We start from the raw sequence: 19,307 nt of genomic DNA, 5'->3' as shown, positions 1-19,307 counted from the left end.
AAGTAGTCTATGTAGCAATTTGGTTGTCCAAAAAAAATTACAAGCAAATGTATCCTTCATGAGAAATGGGAATTGTGAGGTTCTGCAGTTAAAATGTAAGAAACATAACACCCATAGGGCCACAGGTGCGTCACCCGAGCTGACGGATTCCCATCCACCTTTACTCGAATGAATGATGAACTAAGGTTTATCTATCTGAATGTTATAAGGATGAGATCAGCACTTAACAGTCAGACCTTAGTTATATGAGTTATATATATACTAAAGAACAGAAATTGGCTACGACTGATTAACCGACTTGCAACCTTCAATATTGTATCTGCAGATTGCATAAAGAATGCTATTATCATTAGAATGGCTACAAAACTCTAGTACATTGTAGTAAAGCAACATCAACAGATCAACTATATTAGCTAAAAAACAGATCCACCATAAATAAGAAAGTAAGGATATCATATCTATAACTCTACCTGTGTCCAATTATAGTTGTAGATGAGAATTTCATCTGCATCGTTATTGCCACATGTAGTTTAACTAAGGGATGTTTAACTGAATTGGCTTGGACAAAAACACAAACAACTTCTGTCCACATAAGGGATGCCCAGCTAATTCTATGTCTATGAACAATAAGCATCACATGTACAGCGAACTGACATTGCGGAATCGTGAAAACTCAAGACCATTAGCAGAAAATAAAACTAATCTAGTGGCAATCTAAAAGGAGGAGAGACGAGCTTACATATTCCTAACTCCTGCAAGTGACACCAGAGCCCGCCACCAGTCAGAAGAACGAGAGTGGCATGAAAATCAGAGGCGCATCGTGTAACCTCGGCACCTCGCGTCGAACGCTCTCCCTCACCAGGCGAGCATGGACTCGGCCAATTCCGCCTCCCTCGCCACGAACTATTCTATCTCCTCCGAGTCCGGTCCTCCAGTCTAGCATGCGCCTGCCAGGACACCATGAAGCTATTCAGATAAAGAGAGAAATGAAGGGGGAGTGTGGCTCGATCTTACCAGCGCACGGTAGGAGTCAGAAGAGCTTGGCGTCGTCAACAGACCTGTCGCGACAAGTGAGCATGTAGGAGAGATGGACGGCATCTCCGGTGACGCATCCAATGGCGGCGGTGCGTGGAGGTCGGGAGGGCGGGATGTACACGTCATGGGCGACCGAGCCTATGGTGGTTGCGCCTGGGTGTGAAGGACAGTGAACGACGGGGGCCGAGGGAGTGTGCTAATCATGGTGTGATTCATGGGAAAGTACATGTACTGGATGGAAGGATTCAAAACGATGGCTAATCACGGTGTGATTCATGGGAAAGTAAATTATGGTGATTGCCAAATGGGTTGGTGGTGGGAAAACAATAATAAATAGATGGATTGGTTTCTTTTTTGTGTGTGAAAGGCCTCGCTGGAGTTGGGACGTGGGGATCGATGATTGACGAAAGGAGGGGCAGGAGACGGTCTTACCGCAGGAAAAGGAACCTTGCATTCTTTTTAGATAGTAGAGAAGATTGATTACTATCCGTTAGTTGGGTTACCAAAGAAGGAATCAATCACCATATGTGAATTCATTGTGTTACCAAATGAACGTTGGGTTTGTCCGGTCAGTGGGAGGGGGGCGAATAAAAAATCGACGAAACTAGGAGGTGGGATCGTTACTGCGGGGGAATTGGGAGGTGGGAGGGAGGACGAAAAAAAGAGGACGTGGGACGAAAATTAACCGCGGAGACTATCAACTGAGACATTAGGAGTAGAGATGTAAACATCTATGCCTGTATTGTGTTTCTAAAAAGGAAAATGCTATTGTTCAGCCGGTGGATAACACGCACTACGTCCGCCGCCTCCTATGTCCAACACGTGTCCTTATCCTCTTATCCTTTCCTTACGTATTCTCCGTCTCCTTACGCCCGCTCGTAGCCATGGCTGCTACTCGAGCACGCACGCCCGAGCTCCGCTCCGGTCACCATCAGCCTAGTTGCGCCACTCTAGACTCCGCTCTTGCCCTCCGTCATTGCTCCAATCGGCATGCTTTTTTATACTTTTTGCAACAACGGCTTTGTTGCAAAAGTCCTCCCGCAACAATGACGTTGTTGCATAAATTTCTTAATTCACATCGCAAACGACATCATCTTTTTAGTGAAAAAAATTCAGCAACATTATTCATGTTGCAAAAATCCTCCCGCAACAACATCTATATTGAAAAAACGTGAAGACGGAAAAAAAATCCGCAACACCACCATCTTTGCAAAAGTTCTCCCGCAACATCATTTATGTTGCAAACTGTTGAAGAGAAAAGTTAAAAATTCTGGCGAAAATAACACTTCGGCGGCTTTGCAACAAAGTAATTGTTGCACAGCCATTAATGTTTCAGGAAATGTGGAGGCTCATGTGCAACTAAAATTTGGGAGGCTCATTGCTCTGTTTTTTCACACAGGTGTTCATGTTTCAGAGTGGAAGAGAGCTAGTGTTTCAGAAACAGGATTTCACCGAAGATTGTTGATGGGATCTGCTCGATGGAGCTTCAGGAAACACCACCGGGGGACTTGTGAACCAAGTGGAAGATCCAGCTCGTGGCGGAAGCCCCCCGGTGACGCTTGGAGCTAAGAAAGATGGCCGCGTCCGTTCTCCAAGCATGGGGTCCTCGGTGAGCTAGATTGGCGTCCGATCCCACCATCTGGCGCGCGATGTGGTGCGTCATGGAGGTCCCCCACATCGGCGGCGGTTGATTTTGCGATGGTTGGGGGCGGCGCCGCGCAGGCACAGGTCTGTCGGGGCCGGGACAAAGCGCTTGTTTCTGCAACATGTCCGCTGTTTCAGAAATTAATGAGTGGGGGAGGCAACCGAGCCGCGTGCCGGGAGATCAATCGGACGACTGCGCGCGCGTAGATCGAATGTCCATCGAGGTGGTGGACGTATCGTGCGGATCGGCTGGTGGACGCGTAGCAGCGCCCAAAAAGGAAAATGCTATTGTTCAGCCGGCGGATAACACGCACTACATCCGCCGCCTCCTATGTCCAACACGTGTCCTTGTCCTCTTATCCTTTCCTTACGTATTCTCCATCTACTTACGCCCGCTCGCAGCCATGGCTGCTGCTCGAGCACGGACGCCCGAGCTCCGCTCCGGTCACCATCAGCCTAGTTGCGCCGCTCTAGACTCCGCTCTTGCCCTCCGTCATTGCTCCAATCGGCATGCTTTTTTATACTTTTCGCAACAACGGCTTTGTTGCAAAAGTCCTCCCGCAACAATGACGTTGTTGCATAAATTTCTTAATTCACACCGCAAACGACATCATCTTTTAAGTGAAAAAAAATTCTGCAACATTATTCATGTTGCAAAAATCCTCCCGCAACAACATCTATATTGAAAAAAGGTGAAGACGGAAAAAAAATCCGCAACACCACCATCTTTGCAAAAGTCCTCCCGCAACATCATTTATGTTGCAAACTGTTGAAGAGAAAATTTAAAAGTTCTGGCGAAAATAACACTTCGGCGGCTTTGCAACAAAGTAATTGTTGCAGAGCCATTAATGTTTCAGGAAATGTGGAGGCTCATGTGCAACTAAAATTTGGGAGGCTCATTGCTCTGTTTTTTCACACAGGTGTTCATGTTTCAGAGTGGAAGAGAGCTAGTGTTTCAGAAACAGGATTTCACCGAAGATTGTTGATGGGATCTGCTCGATGGAGCTTCAGGAAACACCACCGGGGGACTTGTGAACCAAGTGGAAGATCCAGCTCGTGGCGGAAGCCCCCCGGTGACGCTTGGAGCTAAGAAAGATGGCCGCGTCCGTTCTCCAAGCATGGGGTCCTCGGTGAGCTAGATTGGCGTCCGATCCCACCATCTGGCGCGTGATGTGGTGCGTCATGGAGGTCCCCCACATCGGCGGCGGCTGATTTTGCGGTGGTTGGGGGCGGCGCCGCGCGGGCACAGGTCTGTCGGGGCCGGGACAAAGCCCTTGTTTCTACAACATGCCCGATGTTTCAGAAATTAATGAGTGGGGGAGGCGACCGAGCCGCGTGCCGGGAGATCAATCGGACGGCTGCGCGCACGTAGATCGAATGGCCATCGAGGTGGTGGACGTATCGTGCGGATCGGCCGGTGGACGCGTAGCAGCGCCCATATGAAAAAAGAGTAGCTATTGAAGCAAGACTTATGCTCAAATGTCACTGTCGATAAACTCGGTCCATCTGAGAAACCACATCTTTCCACACAAAAACGAGACGATACAGGGTGCAAAACGCAAAACCTCTCTCTGCACTAGGACCGATTCGTTAGACGTTTTGACTTTGAAAGAAGTGTGTTCGGGCTACCATCTCAGATCTCACCAACGCACGGCACGGGCCGGGCGGCCGCATTATTCAAATCGGTCTCCAACCCTATGCACGGATGCGTGACCATGAGATTTGGATCTCGTAGTGCAAATCTTGATGCTGAATCAATGTCTGAACGTCGTAGGATCTGGTGCTGGAGGAGCACGTCGCTCTCGTGGCCAAGCAAGACGGGCTTTGAGTCACGCTGAAGCAAATCACCCGAACTGCAATGATCCCCTTTTCCTCCCTTTAATTTCTTTCTTTCTAAGACAAAGAGCAACAACTTTGTCAGGCTTGTTAGTTAGGATGCACATCACCGACGCGTACAACACCCCCGGCTTAATTAGCATCGGCAGTTCTGATCATCCAGTTTCAAGTAATCTATTTCCAGCATCAAGGATTCGTGGTTTTATTTTCTCAGATACAACTGCATATCGCGTGCATGCGAAAATGTTTTAATTACATTAGATACATATATATTGTACTCTACAACCTCTTCGCGTATTGAACCCGCATCGCCTTCCTCTAGCTATTTGTCGCCTCCCTCTGCCGATTCGGAGGATACCTTAGCCATCGCCGATAGGGCCTCCTTTTCTTCCTTCCCATCCTCACATTACCGCCAGAAGAGGAATACACTGATGAAGCATGCCCAGGTGCCATAGACGGTGGCGGCGGGGTGCTTAGTTCCAAGGCGTTGCGGCACGGTGATTGTGGTTGTTTGGTGGTGTGGAGCGGAGCTCATTTGTGTGGGCCGACGCATGCGGAAGCGATGTCAATCTGGCTCGGTTGGTGGGCTGTCAGTCAAATGGGGTGCATGGCGGCGTTGTTGGTGGCACCCCGCACAATGTCGGCCTTAGGTACTCGTGGTAGCGGTGTAGGACTGGCTCGGTCGGGCACCAACAGTTTGGATCTAGTGGCGGTGCTGCGGCGGCGAGCATGGCACGTTTCGCGGCGGACACGGGGTTGGCGGTAAAGGTGGGACAACGTAACGTGAGACATGGTGAGAGTGGGTGCTCGGGGCTTTACGTGTTCTCCCTGCCAATTCTGTTGCCTGGATGCACGTTGATAACGAACATGAGGCGTGTAACAATGGTTGAACAACACGAGCATCGCACATGGTTGATCGGTTTCTTGTTTCAACAATCGTCAATTGCCTTCGCTATAGACGGCAGTTGGCCCCATGTGGGCTCTTGGCGGCACCGACGGCTTAATGCCTGCAATCTGATGACATGTCATATTTGGCCAATACCCTAAGGCGAGCTGTTGGATGGTTCCTTGAGTGGGCTCATGTCACTATTGGTGACCTTGTTGATGTTGGCAGGTGTGCTTTGATCCGCTCCTCGCATACATGGGGATGTTCGATTGCTTGGCGATGTCCATGCCAGAGTTGCACGAGTGTTAAGCCGCGACGATCTAGATTGCAACAATGACTTTTTTGCAGAAAATGGAGGCACTCTAGGTCTGACTTGCATGGGTTGTGCCTGGTAATCCTCATGTTCCACGTTATTTATTCACGGAAGGCATTATTTGGATTGGGGCTTAAAATCCTTGGATATGGGGACGGCAGCGCTCACCCATTGTTTCCGTTTTGGATACATCATTTTTGAAATACCTTTCTCACGGTTCGGGTGTCAATGGCGATGATTTCTATTTGATTGTTGCTGCTTATGTTGTTGTTCGTTTTGACATGTCTTTCGGCAGTCTTTTTTGTGTGTGTGTTGATGTTGGCTTTATACATCCTAGTCATGCAAAGTGTGAATGATACACATAGTGGTTGACATTATAAGGCAATAAATTATCGAATTTCTCTGCATTCTGCAATGCAGTCACCTACACTACACATTTTATCACTTGCCGGCGCTCGCCGCCCTCTCCTCGAGCCACGAAATCACGTCTGTGAAGATCCGCTCCACGTCGGCCGGCGGCTCAGCCATGAGAACGTGCCACATCCCGGGGTACAGCTTCAAGGTCTTGTCCCTGCTCGATGCCCGCTCGTGTAGCAGCCTGCTCCCCTCAGGATCGGCCACCACGTCGTCCTCCCCTTGCAGCACCAAGAACGGCAAAGTGACCTACATAATTATATTAAAAATTAAGTGGCGCACAGAATCTGTCAATGGTATTATTGGCTTCTACTCCCTCTATAACTTAATGTAAGATGTTAAGTCTAAAAAACGCCTTGCAAGAAGTTACAGAGGTTGCACTATATATAGTATGTACCTCGTGCATGTTCTTCTCAATGTCTAGGCTGACCGCGAGGAGTTCGTGGCCTGTCTGCAACGCGAGGTTTCCCTTGTACATGTATGGGTTGGAACGAATCTGTGAAAGATTTCAGCGAGTGAGAACATATCTGATGCTTCCTCCTCTTAAGGTGCTTCTGTGCTACTTAAATAAAACTACTACAACAAATTGTTAAAAAAACCAAATCTCACCTTTAGTATCAGATGCGTCTATCACACCACAAAATTTTAGTTTAAAACTCAATCCACGAGTTGAGAAACAAAAAGGGAAACCCAGACAGTGAGGACTCATTTGGTTTGAAGGATTCCTATGGGATTTGCGCGTATGCTGGCATTCGTTTCACAAGAATAGAGGCACTAGATTCCTAGGGGTTGTGCCAACATTGGCCTAATTTCTAAGGATTCTTAGCATTATGTAAGACCTGGTAGAAAATGCCTACAGATTAAAGTGGACATGACATCTCAAATATTTACTTTTCCTATTCCAAAGATTTTAAAATCCCGCAAAGTGAATGAACCATGAATAATATTGTATCAATCATGTATGTTCAAATCACAACATTCTAGTATCAAGGTTGTTGAATTTTTTTCCCGATAACTTTGATACCATTTTTTAGCATTTTCATAGATTGCACTGAAGCACTGCAAGGAGAGGAAACCCCGGAGATCTCTATGGACTATATTTGCAACAAGTTTCTCACATTGTGAAAAAAGAAAATTATTATAAATATAACGAGCACAAAGCATTTATACATTCTACCAGAATTAAAAAAGAAAAAAAAATGAAATCTTACACGTATCTCAACGTTAGATCAATGGTTTTCCGTGTCGATAGTTTTATATCGAGGAAAATGTAGTGTTTCTTCCTAACGTTGGAAAAACTATGGAGTCTTGCACATATCTCAACGTCAGGTCAATGGTTCTCCGATAGTTTTTATATTACCTCTTTCTTGAACTGGGGATCTTTGCATACTTTGTCGAGCTGATCTGGAGCAGGGATGACCCTCCAGCTAGGCACGACGGCGCAGATCATCTTTAGAGCGCTCACCACCACCGGATGAGGCCGCATGCCATCACCAAGCTGATGCCACCGCAGAACAAAGAAAAAGTTCAGCGATCTTCAGAAGACATAACTGAATTTTAGGACAATTTGACAGGCTACAAGAGCAAACGAAATGCTTTTGAAGCTACTAGCATGGCATGTTGATCAAGTCAAGAAGTGGACCTTGACCATGGGGGCGAGCAAGACGGCGCCGTCCCAATACATGGAGTCCTTCCTGTGGACCTGCAGCGCCACGGTGCCTCCCATGGAGAAGCCGTAGAGGAACCTCTTCTTCGTCTTGTTCTCCGGCTTCTCTGAGTTTATTGCCAAATCGAAACCCCTTCAGACATTCAGTTAAAAAGATAGAAAAAATAGAGCAATTGTGCTGCAACTTGCATAGATAATGGAGCTGTAAATGAAGCTCTGTTCTTCTGTTCTTACCACAGACGCTCTTGAAATAGTCGGAGCAGTCCTTGACGATGTCGCTGAAGCTCGATATGTAGCCCTTGGAGCCGGAGGACTTGCCGTGGCCCTCTTGGTCTATCCCATGGACGGCGTAGCCGGCGTGCACCAGTCGCGCGGCGGTGTCTGAACATGCGTGGAGTATGTTAGTACCACTTCGTGGATCTTGGATGGTGAAATCGTTCTGAATCGATGGACGTAGTTGCAACGCTGAAGAGTAGAAGTAGTACTACCTGCCATCGATATGCTGCACTCTCCTCCATAGCCTACAAGTTTCGACAGCGAAACAATAATGAATTTTCTTTACTTCTTGACGAACTGCGGAATGGAAATTATGGAGAATGGAATGGTACCATGGCAGATGAAGACCAGAGCCTTGCGCTGTTGTTTCTTGGGCGCCCATTTGCAGGTGAAGAGCCTGCTGCCTCGTGAATTCAGGGTGAAGCCCTGCCCAAAGTTGAAGTTTGCATCTACGCGTTAGCAAACACAAATATGAACGAAATTTCTGACCAACGTTCACAGGACAAACCTCTTCATACTTGATATCATCTTTGTAGTGAGCCTGCAGAGATCACAAAACTCGGAGCTAAATTTACCATGCAAAATCAACGCGAATGAACGAACTATGAAAGAAGAGCCGGTCGCTTCTGAATTTACCATGGGAGAGGTTACCGAAATGCCCTGTGGATAGGTCAAACGATCCAAGTCCCCAAGCGATCTCAGAATATAACAGCAGGCGACCTGTGAAGATGGAAAACGAGGGGGTGGTGCTGGATATATATACGCCTATACGGACTTTTCTGCCTGGAGACAAGTTCATCGCCAACTGGTTGAGACGAGGAATTTTCTTCGGGTTTCAGAGAAGAAACACATCATGCTTCAGCACTAAGAATGCACGTTTTTTCTGTTTTTTAATCTCGCTGCCTCAGCGGAAAACATCGTGCTGGAAAGATAGGGGTGCCTGGTCAACGGATGCATCAAGGAGAAGAGGTAGAATGGTACACGCAGCGGAGATGGTTGAGCGGCACGGTATGATCCGCCTGAAGGCTTAGTCAAAGGCTTTCGTCGGGGTGTCATACTGTTTACTGTACAGTAAACCAACGTGCTCTTCTTCGTGACCAGCGCCCAGTGGCAGTGCTTACATTTACAAAGTCAAAGCGATTGGTGATTTGAAAGGTTGTATTTTTTTTTCAAGAAACAAGGCAGGTCTGATTATTTTTTTCATAATATAGTACTTCTCCACTTCAAAGCCTTTGTAGTTCTCACGGCCTCGTAGCATCTCCAAGGGCCCTCCCAAACGCGCCTCATTTGTCTGAGCGGATAGACAAAAAATTCAGTCTAACGGGTCATCTCAAACTATCCATATTTGTTTAGACTGTCTGAACCGCCCCAAAACCAGTTTTAATGAGCAGCGGATATGAAAATACCCGAACATGTCTGTCACGTTGACTCACACTGGCCCACCTAAACCCACAACCCCCACCCCTCTTGGTTCGGTCGAAACCCTAGCTCACTCTCCTCTCCTCTTCTCATCTCTCTGCTTTGGCCCAAGCCGCTCCCAAATCCTAGTCGCTGCCATGTTCGGCTCCCGATCAAAGGACGACGGGGTCGACTAGAACCTCCTTAACAGCGGAGAACTTCGCCCTCTGCGTTGCTCTTCGCCAGTCCCGAATGGAGACCTGTGGCCGGCCGCCATCCCCGTTGTCCTGGTGTCGTGGCTCAATCAGTCAAGCGTCGTCCTCATCAACTTGGTATCGTGGCTTGATCAATCGAGCGTCTCTCTGCCTCCACCGCATGGATCAAGCAATCGGGCACCATCGACACCATCCCAGCCACACTGTTCGAGTAGTGGAGGGCATCCCCGCTACCCCAGACCTCTGTGTCCTGGATGTGAGCATAACTCGATGCAGCATCTAGTCCACCGCCTCAGTGGAGCAAACTTTTATAAACCCAGGAGCTTTGTAGAAGCAGCAGCCAGAAAGTTGTCGATGCAAAGTAGGAGACACCGATGGCTGCGATCTACGGAGCGAGAAGAAAACGCCAATAAGGTCTTCTAAAACTCTGAAGATCATGAAAGCCGGCCAAATCCACCGGAAATCTAAACCGATCGGATCCTGGAGGACCCATAGGAGACACGGCTCTGCACGCCCTCTGCTGGTGATAAGCACACCAACGGAACGGAGAAAGGGCAGGGGGGACATTATTTCTACATTGGGATAGCGCCGCTGCCTCCCCGCCCCAGAACAAGCACGACGACTTCCTAAAGAAAACCTGATAAAAAAACACCCATGCCGTTGCACGATAGGTCGGGGTATGATGTCGAGCTTGCCACCGTCCAGACCTGTGTGTCGATGCCCTCTTCTTTGGTGACCTAGCCAAGCCGGGCTGGCACTGAAGATCACTGCACTGGATCCTGCCGGCCGCCGCCGATATCACCAACGTCGCCGTCGAGCACCTCCTGGCACAGATCTCTCGAACATGCATCTCCTTCACCGCCTCACAATAGCCCTCCAATCCTCACATGAGACATCCCCGAACAGGATCTCCCCGCCGCTGCGGCGCAAGCTTTATCCGGCGACGTGCCCAGGCGGCGGCGAGAAGGAGAGAAGACGGGTGGCGGCTAGGGTTTCCTTGTCGCCCATGCAAGCACCTCTGAGGAAGCGGTATCCGTATACACATTTTCAACGCCTTATTTACCATTAAAACAAATTTAACCTACAAGTAATAACACATATAACTTATGCAACACTTCATCCCCTGCCCAAGCGGCATGAAACGACACAGGGCGTCTGCTAAGAAAACGGACACGTGGCATATTTTCCACTGCATAACTAACATCTTTTAGGCGCTTGCCGTGCCAACATCTACTGAAACATTAGCTGCACAATTCGCCCTCTGGTCCAGCCAAGAGATGATGTCGGAGTAGACTCGCTCGACGTCCTGGGGGAGCTCTGCCATGAGCGCGTGCCACATCCCAGGGTAGAGCTTCAAGTCCTTGTCCGCGCTCGACGCTTCCTCGAACAGCAGCTTGCTCGCCGAAGGATCATTCACGACGTCGCCTCCGCCGTGCAGGACCAAGAACGGCAGGGTCACCTGCCAATCTCAAAACGTTAGTAGCTTCTCTGTCTTTCTCCATGTTCCTAAGCTACTGAGACTACACGCATGGCACACCATGAGGTGGGCAGGCTAGGAGAGAAATTAGACAGTTTTCTGACTAGGAAGGGAGATTACCTCGTGCAAGTTCTTCTCGATGTCCAGACTCACCATGAGGAGTTCATGACAGGTCTTCAATGGGAGCTTTCCCTTGTAAATATACGGATTGGAGCGAACCTGCACGCAAATACCCATACAAAATTCAGCAACCATCAACATTGCCTTTTCCTTCAACAGTTAAGAGCCTTAAAAGAAGTTGGTACATATGACTGAGTACCTGTTTTCTCATCTCTGGATCTTTGCAGACTTTGTCGATGATGTCCGGGAGGGGTATGATCCTCCAACCGGGCGCCACCGCGCATACCATCTTCAGAGCGCTCACCACCACCGGATGCGGCCTCATGTCATCAGAAATCTGATACCATAACGAATTAACAAACAACCATGCACACAAAAATCACCACGAAAACTCAGCCCCGTGTTGTAATGAGAAGTCATACGGCAGGATTCATTATAGGTGGAAAATGAAAAAAACAGAGAAGACCTTGCACATTGGAGCAAGCAGAACGGCGCCGTCCCAGTAGGCCGGCTCCTTCCTGTGGAGGAGGAGCGCTATGCTCCCGCCCATGGAGATCCCGTACAGGAACCGCTTCTTCCCCCTGTTCTCCGGCTTATCTGAAATTAGTCAGACGCCACAAATTCAGAGCTCAATTGGTGTTTTCAGTCTGTGTACCCGGCATAGTTCAGTGAGCCGTCCGTACCGCAGACAGTCATGAAATAGCTGGAGCAGTCGGCGACGACGTCGCTGAAGTTCGGCACATAGCATCTCCGGCCAGACGACCTGCCGTGCCCCTCGTGATCTATCCCGTAGACGGCGTACCCGGCGCGCACCAACCGGGAGGCAGTATCTCTCATTGATTTTTTTAGAAATGGAGTATCTCTCATTGATACACTGCACTCTGCTGCAATCCCTGTCAAGGAGACACCAAGAAGAACACTTGTTCTTTTTGCCACGAATTGATTGAGCAGAGATAGAGAGAGTGGGAAATGCACTGGTACCATGGCAGATGAAGATCAATGCTTTGGGCTCTGAATTGCGCGGCATCCATGCGCAGGTGAACAGCTTGGTGTCCCGGGAGTTGACGATAAACTCCTAGAGATTAAGTTCAGACTTCAGAGTTAGCAAACGCGAGCAACGATGATGAAAATTAAAACTGTGTTTAGACTTCGGACTGCTGCGGCAATATGAACCGACCTCTTCATACTTGACATCATCGGTGCACTGATCCTGCAAAATGAAAATGTCACGGTTTGGACCTGGATCACAATGGTATGAAATCACTGTTTATAGGATGCTCCTTAACATACCATGGCCATGTCTTCAGAACTCCCTTTGAACAAGTGAACTTGACATGATGCGTGCATGTGCATACATATATACTACTGCACCTTGAACACATAGAATCGATGCTCTAGTCTAAGAGCATCTCCAACAGCCGGCCAAAAAGCGCGCGCGGAACGTTTCGGCGCGCTCCAGCAGTGGCGGGAAAGTCGCGCGCGCGGGAACGGTTTGTGCGCGCGGGGGAAAAGGCGGCAGGTCGCGCGCTATTTTTGGCGCACGCTTCCAGCGCGCCTATTCCACGCACTTCTCTTCCTCTTCCGCTGCCACGCGCGCCTCCACCGCTTCCTCGGTTGCTTCCGCTGCCACGCGCGCCACCGCTCCAGCGCCCCGCCACCGACACACCACCATGCCACCGCGCCGCCGAGGAGCGTCGGGCTACCGCGGCGTCCTCCAGCGCCCCAACGGCGGGTTCTACTTTGAGATACGGTCCGGCCAACTCCGGCTCGGCCTCGGCACCTTCGAGACGGCGCACGAGGCCGCCCGCGCGTACGACGCGGCGGCGTGGCGCCTAGGCAGGCCGCGCCAGCAGATGAACTTCCACGACGTCCACACGCTCCAGCAGGCGCTGGACGTCGCCCCGCCGCCTTGTCTTCGCACGGCACAAGACCGTGCGTATCACGCTGAGCGGCTGAACCGCCTCCTCGTCGCCCATGAGGACGAGCGGGTCATGGCGGAGTGGCGCCAGCGCCACCCGGAGGACGTCACCTACGAGCAAGCCTACTGGGCAAGGCGCCGCGAGGAGGAGACGCAAAGGCGCCGCGCTGAGCGGTTGGACAGACGTCGGCGGAAGGCCCTGGCGCTATCCCAGTGCGAAATCGTTGAGAATGGTGGTCAGACGACCTTTGCGTCTGATGATGATCGTTGGGAAGACATGTGGCTCGATACCTCGGACCAGACCAGCGAGGATGGCGACGATGACGATGACGACGACGACTGGGAGTAGGCTGTAGTTGCACTATCTAATAGTTTTTATCTATGTCGTTGCACTATCTAATAGTTTTTATCTATCTATGCTATGGAACTATGTAAAATATCTATGTATCGTTTTTTCTATCTATGAATTTTATTTATCGTTTTATTAAAAAAATGTACGCAATGTTTAGCGCGCGCTGCATTTTAGCGCGGCCGTTGGAGCTACGCGCGCGCTCAATTTTGACGCGTCTGCCGGAGCCAGCGCTGCCGGCCGCGCCAAACCAGGCGAACGGCGCGCGGCAAATGCGTTTTTTGCGCGCAGGCGTTGCGTGGCTGTTGAAGATGCTCTAAGAAAAAAGAATACACAGATCGGCCAACACGACAAGAAACCGAAGCAAGCCAGCGGAATGGAACGGCGTAGTACGAGTCTGTGTGCAGATGGTGACACCGATTCCTCCAAAGGGAGATATAAAATCTACAACTTGCGTAACGAAACTCCGGCGAGCATGGAAAACAACGCGCGTGAGAAATCTCTGCGAGTGCATTCGGTCAGAATCAGTGGTACAGTCAGTTCATCTATTCTCAGTCACGTCGCAATCTTGTTCCAACAGGACAATCATCAGATCCACAGATTAGGTTACAAGAAAATGCAGCGACTATGGAATTCAGAGCTTCAGATATCGTTCGTATTATTGCTCATATCTGTCAAACATAATACTAGTAGTACGGCGGTTCGTTATTATTCGTGTAAATTTATTTGGATCGCGTGCTCTAAATTTTCAGAGTGGTTCATACTTCAGACAAATGTCGTGGCAGCAGCAGGTGCTCTTGTGAAGCAGACGTCTTCCGGCAGCGGAACCGGCTGCCAGCCGGTGCAGGACTCCAGTAGCTCCTTGAGCGCCATCGACGCGGGCTGCACCGACCACGGCTTGTAGCAATCCCGGACCTCAAAGTCCCACCGGTTGTCTTCTGCAGTCTCTGAGTCATTTTCCGTGTACTCCTGCGCACCGTTCAGGAACAGGTCGCCTTCAGACCGGATGCGCCCACTTGAACTGCAGTCTCTGTCCGCCGCCTGCATCAGTCACAAACCCAAAGCTTTTCAGCTACAAAAAATGAAATTCAGATCTGTAAGGCCCAGTGTATGTAAATGTAATACGAGACCTGCTCGCTCATGTACGTGAACACTTTCTTCTTCTCCCCCGCCTCGTAGATGTTGCACTGGGAGACAATCTGCAGCCATATCAAGCGTGCAGATCAGCACTACTACACACTACACACGCTTATGGCATGCGGCGTGTGAGCAGTTTCGCGTGAACCGCACCTGCGACTCCACGCTGGCGCAGACGGCGTAGATGCCCCAGCCCCTGGTGTAGTTGTTGTAGAGGTGCACCCGGCCGAACCGGACGCGGGGCTGCCGCTGCCGCGTGCCGTCGAAGAGGCAGTGGTGGATGGTCACCCGGATGCGCCGGTCCCCGACGTGCTCGCTGCTGGCGCCGATCAGCACGGCCTTGTCGTGCGCCGAGAAGCGGCACCGGGAGACCGTCACGTCCGTGCTGCCGCAGGTGACGTCCAGGAGGCCGTCGGCGAAGTCGCGCAGGCTGCAGCGGTCCACCCACACGTGCCTCGACCCGGGCTTGACCTGGACGGCGTCGGCGTCGTGCCCGCGCCCGCCCTCCACCTCCAGGTTGCACAGGATCACGTGCTCGCACTCGCGGAGAAGGAGGCCCTTGCCGGACAGCGTCACGCGCCGCCCGCGGCCGTCCACGGTCTTGTGGGAGGACACGCGCAGCCCCGACGCGAGGCGGATGGTGCCGGACACGTCGAAGACGATCCACAGCGGCTCCTGGCGCCGGCAGCCGTCCCGCAGCGAGCCGGGCCCGTCGTCTTAGATAACACGTCGTTCAGCTTCAGTGTCAGAGTGACAGCAGATGATGATGCAGAGAATTAACGGAGAGATGGTGCCGTGCGTACCATTGAGGGTGGTGACGTGGTAGACGTCGCCGTGGAGGCCGCCGATGGCGTGCCGGCCGAAGCCCTCGGCCTGAGCGGCCATGGCGCGCAGCGAGGAATCCACGGCCGCGTACGGCATCAGCGTGGTTTGCGGCACGCTCCCGAGTTGTTGCTCGTCGGAGAATCGAGGAGGGGCGGTGTCTTCCACGGCCGGCTCACCGCTGAAATGCTCGTCGGGATGAGGAGGAGTAATGTCCACCATGGCAGGATCGTCGACGAGCTGCTCGTCGGACTGAGGAGGCGCCATGGCGTAGGACAGTGAACAGTGATCGAGTGAACGAACAGAGAACACGTTGGTTCGGTATTTGTTGAGGCGCCCTCGGGAAAGAACGGCTGCTGCTTACTGTCGGACTTTAATTGTCTGGGCCGTTTTCGCTGGTGAGTTGTGTCGCGGGGGCGTTTCAGGCCGGCCCAAAGAGAAGTAAATTTGAAACGGGGAAATGCTCATATACCTTCTCACCCCTAAAAAAAATACTACTACCTCTGTAAATACTTGGAATACCTTTTGTGTTTAAAGAAATGCTCATAAATACTTGAAAATTTTCCCTTGCCTAAGAAAAAAAAAAACTTAGTAGAAATTTTTTCCACACCGGAGCCTTGGTGTTCAATCCATAGATTAAAGAAAAAGGTTTTTTTACGATTAATCAATGCCAGAAGAAAAATGTTGCATCACGCCCACAAAGTAGGGCATCCCGCCCGACCTGCTTATCCAAAAAGACCCACATGCCACGGAGGAAAGGAATATTGTCAAGGTTTTGCCTGCAACTATCATTGTCATCACGTCTTCCCGAGCAAATAGCTTCGGCTTAATCATTGATGACGAACGAAGCCCTCTCTGTCACTGTCTCACTGACACACTGGATCCGACCAGTTCATGCTAAATAAACCGATCAAACACATCAAGAACTGGGAACTCGACTTCGATAGCGACCTCGCATGAGAGATGCACACATTGCATCTGCAGAATCCCGCGTGCTACGGGAGATTGTTGGGTGTAGATCCTACCTTTCGCAAGGCATCATTGTTGCCATGTCGTCCGGTAACACCATAGCTCCGACTACACCGCTACACAAACAAGAAGTTGCAAGGACAAACCTAGGACCTACCACGCAGTCAACAACGAAGGACATGTTGTTGTCCATCTCTTCTGTCTACCCATCATCATTGCCACACGAGTCACTACACCACAAGATCCAAGGTCAACACCCTGACATCCGGACGACTAAGCTGTCACATTGCTGGTCCCTTTGCCATCACCGCCAAGCAGAAATCTGACATGCATGAGACTACTCTCCCATCACAATCGAGTGGTTCATCTAGTAGGATCAAATTAAAAAATGATGCCCCAAGAGGGTAAGTCGCCAAAACACGATCATCATTTGACCCCGTGGTTCAGTTGGGGTTTCCAAGAGCTATCCCAGGCAGAGAATCATCCTTTTCTTGATATATCAAGAAGATACCAATTACACGCAACCTTTACACCACCACGGAATCAAAAGATACTCAAGACATCAAGGATGCACACAACCAAAAAATTACAAAAGAAAAAAAGCAACAAAGAGAACAACTGCAGAAAAATAATGGCAGCCTTATGTAAGATGATAAGTGCTCCAACAATGTCTCTTCCGGGAAGGGAATAACGCATGAGCATCGCCATCGTTAGAACCAACCACTGAGGCTAGATCATGGGTTTCCACCATCGGAGAGGGAACAAGTAAGCTCCATACAGTGTCCTCAAGAAGGAAACGTCGTTTGAACAACAACATTACTAGGTTCGACAAATGAAGAGACCTGGAGTTTTCACCTATGGAAACTCGGGTCCCGCATTCAAAAAGCACCACATAGCCGATGTTGCCCAATGTTGCAAACACCCACCAATCCATCATCGCACAAAGACGCACAATCCCGTGGACCTTACCACACAATTTTGAACCATGTCTTCTTAACACATGTTGTCAAAGCAGCACACATGGACGCCCACCATTTCCATCGACTCCATGCCGCCGAGAGTCCAGATCACCCATGTAGTCAATTTAGGCCAGTCACATGGGGCACCTCGAGGCATGGGTGGAACCCACACATCAAACCAAAGTTGAGTCGCCCGATCTACTATCGCACACACCATCTTTGGCCATGTCGAGCACTCCAAACTATGTATCGAGTTAGAGATGCCTAAGGACGCGTTTGGTTGCCCACATATACCTCAGCTAGGCCCGCGGGAATAAAAAGGTCGGTTTGGTTACCCACATTCACTGTTGAGCCTGCATAGCACGAACATTAAAGCACCGCTGGGCCTGCATCCCTGGGAACGCTCAAATCGGTCATTTTTCCTCAGCCAGGCCCGAGCGATCCAACCCTAGGCGCGTGGGCGTGGGCGGTTGCACGCGTGGGTGAGGTCATGAGACGTCGCGTTGTTTCGAGACGCGTCGTCATAAATTACCCTCACCTCCCCCTCCTCACCGCTCTCTCCCCTCTTCCCCATTCACACCGGCGGCGGCGACCACCTGAGCTCTACTGTGAATCGATCCAAGACGACGGCGGCAACCACCAGAGTGACTGTAGACCTCCATCGGAGCGCATCGGCCATGGCGGTAAGACCTCGTCCTCTCTACACATTCACTGCTTTTGACTCGGGCTAGATTTGATTAGAGCACACGATTGAAGAGTTAGGGAGGGGATTGGACATATCGGGGAGGGAGGATTGACATCAATCAATTCTGCATCTACGGCTCATAGATTATTTTTCGATTACATCGGGGGCGGGGATTGGATTGTCTAGCCACGGCGACCCTGGAGTCACGTCGAGCCGCCGGGGGGGGGGGGCGTAGTCATCTTCCTTTCTTCCTCATCGGCTTCGTCCTCATCGTCTTCGTCAAGAACGATTGCACGGGCGCCAGCCGCCGCCGCCCTGGCCACCATCTGCTCCTCGTCGTTGTCAGACTCCGGCGACCCAAACATACTACTCCAGTACGTCGCGGCACGCTGGTCTTGAGGCGCCTTGTACTGACTGTACTTGGCCTATCAATCGTCGCTGGAGTCTGCCTGATTCATGGCCCAGCGCAGGATGTCCACTGACATCGCGCCCTTGGCTGGGTCCAGAACCAGTGTCTTCAGCTCGTCCGGCGTAGGCTTCTTCATCACAGCATCGTCCTCCTTGTGCATGTCACCGATGCTGCTGAAGTTCGAGCACACTTCCATGGTGTGCTCGAACTTCTTGCTGTCACCGAGCGAGCACCCAAGGAAGAATGCCCTCCATCCAATGCCCTAGGGGAAAGGGTTGGGGTTGGATTTGGATTTCATGTCAAGGAGAGGTGGAAAGGGAGAGGTGGTGAAACAGAGGGGGTTTGAGTGTGGTGTTGGGTTAGTGGGGTGGGTCGTTAGCCCGATATGACTGAATGCTGACCATTGATATGCGTGGTGTTCATAATGCAGATGGACAAGGGCAAGGAGGTGGTGCCACCATTGGAGAAGGGCAAGGAGGTTGTGCCTGTTGGGGAACGCAGTAATTTCAAAAAAAAATCCTACGACCACGCAAGATCTATCTGGGAGAAGCATAGCAACGAGCGGGGAGAGTGTGTCCACGTACCCTCGTAGACCGAAAGCGGAAGCGTTTTATCAACGCGGTTGATGTAGTCATACGTCTTCACGATCCGACCGATCCTAGCACCGAACGTACGGCACCTCCGTGTTCAGCACACGTTCAGCTCGATCACGTCCCTCGTACTCTTGATCCAGTTGAGGCCGAGGGAGAGTTTCGTCAGCACGACGGCGTGGCGACGGT

At 50.7% G+C, this 19,307-nt stretch overlaps 2 protein-coding genes and 1 pseudogene across 2 annotated transcripts; all 3 read right to left on the bottom strand.

The window, feature by feature from the left end:
- Positions 1–6,082: 6,082 nt before the first annotated feature.
- On the bottom strand, positions 6,083–8,869 carry LOC123074952 (caffeoylshikimate esterase-like; annotated as a pseudogene).
- Positions 8,870–10,890: 2,021 nt separating this feature from the next.
- Positions 10,891–12,579, bottom strand: LOC123076370 (caffeoylshikimate esterase-like). The gene is made up of 8 exons (XM_044498660.1): positions 12,571–12,579; positions 12,458–12,490; positions 12,262–12,355; positions 11,964–12,173; positions 11,747–11,877; positions 11,480–11,617; positions 11,281–11,379; positions 10,891–11,142 (listed from the first exon to the last, which is right to left on the bottom strand). The coding sequence occupies exons 1-8, from the start codon at positions 12,577–12,579 to the stop codon at positions 10,891–10,893; spliced, it is 966 nt and encodes a 321-aa protein (XP_044354595.1).
- Positions 12,580–14,104: 1,525 nt separating this feature from the next.
- LOC123074951 (probable pectate lyase 4) lies at positions 14,105–15,830 on the bottom strand. Its single transcript, XM_044497671.1, has 4 exons — positions 15,488–15,830; positions 14,838–15,400; positions 14,678–14,746; positions 14,105–14,588 (listed from the first exon to the last, which is right to left on the bottom strand). The coding sequence occupies exons 1-4, from the start codon at positions 15,771–15,773 to the stop codon at positions 14,313–14,315; spliced, it is 1,194 nt and encodes a 397-aa protein (XP_044353606.1). The 5' UTR covers positions 15,774–15,830; the 3' UTR covers positions 14,105–14,312.
- Positions 15,831–19,307: the final 3,477 nt, after the last annotated feature.

The sequence above is a fragment of the Triticum aestivum genome, chromosome 3D (assembly GCF_018294505.1).
Source record: "Triticum aestivum cultivar Chinese Spring chromosome 3D, IWGSC CS RefSeq v2.1, whole genome shotgun sequence".
Classification (NCBI taxonomy): domain Eukaryota; kingdom Viridiplantae; phylum Streptophyta; class Magnoliopsida; order Poales; family Poaceae; genus Triticum; species Triticum aestivum.
Note: the sequence above shows the minus strand (reverse complement) of the source record. Positions and strands in the feature narration are given on the sequence as shown.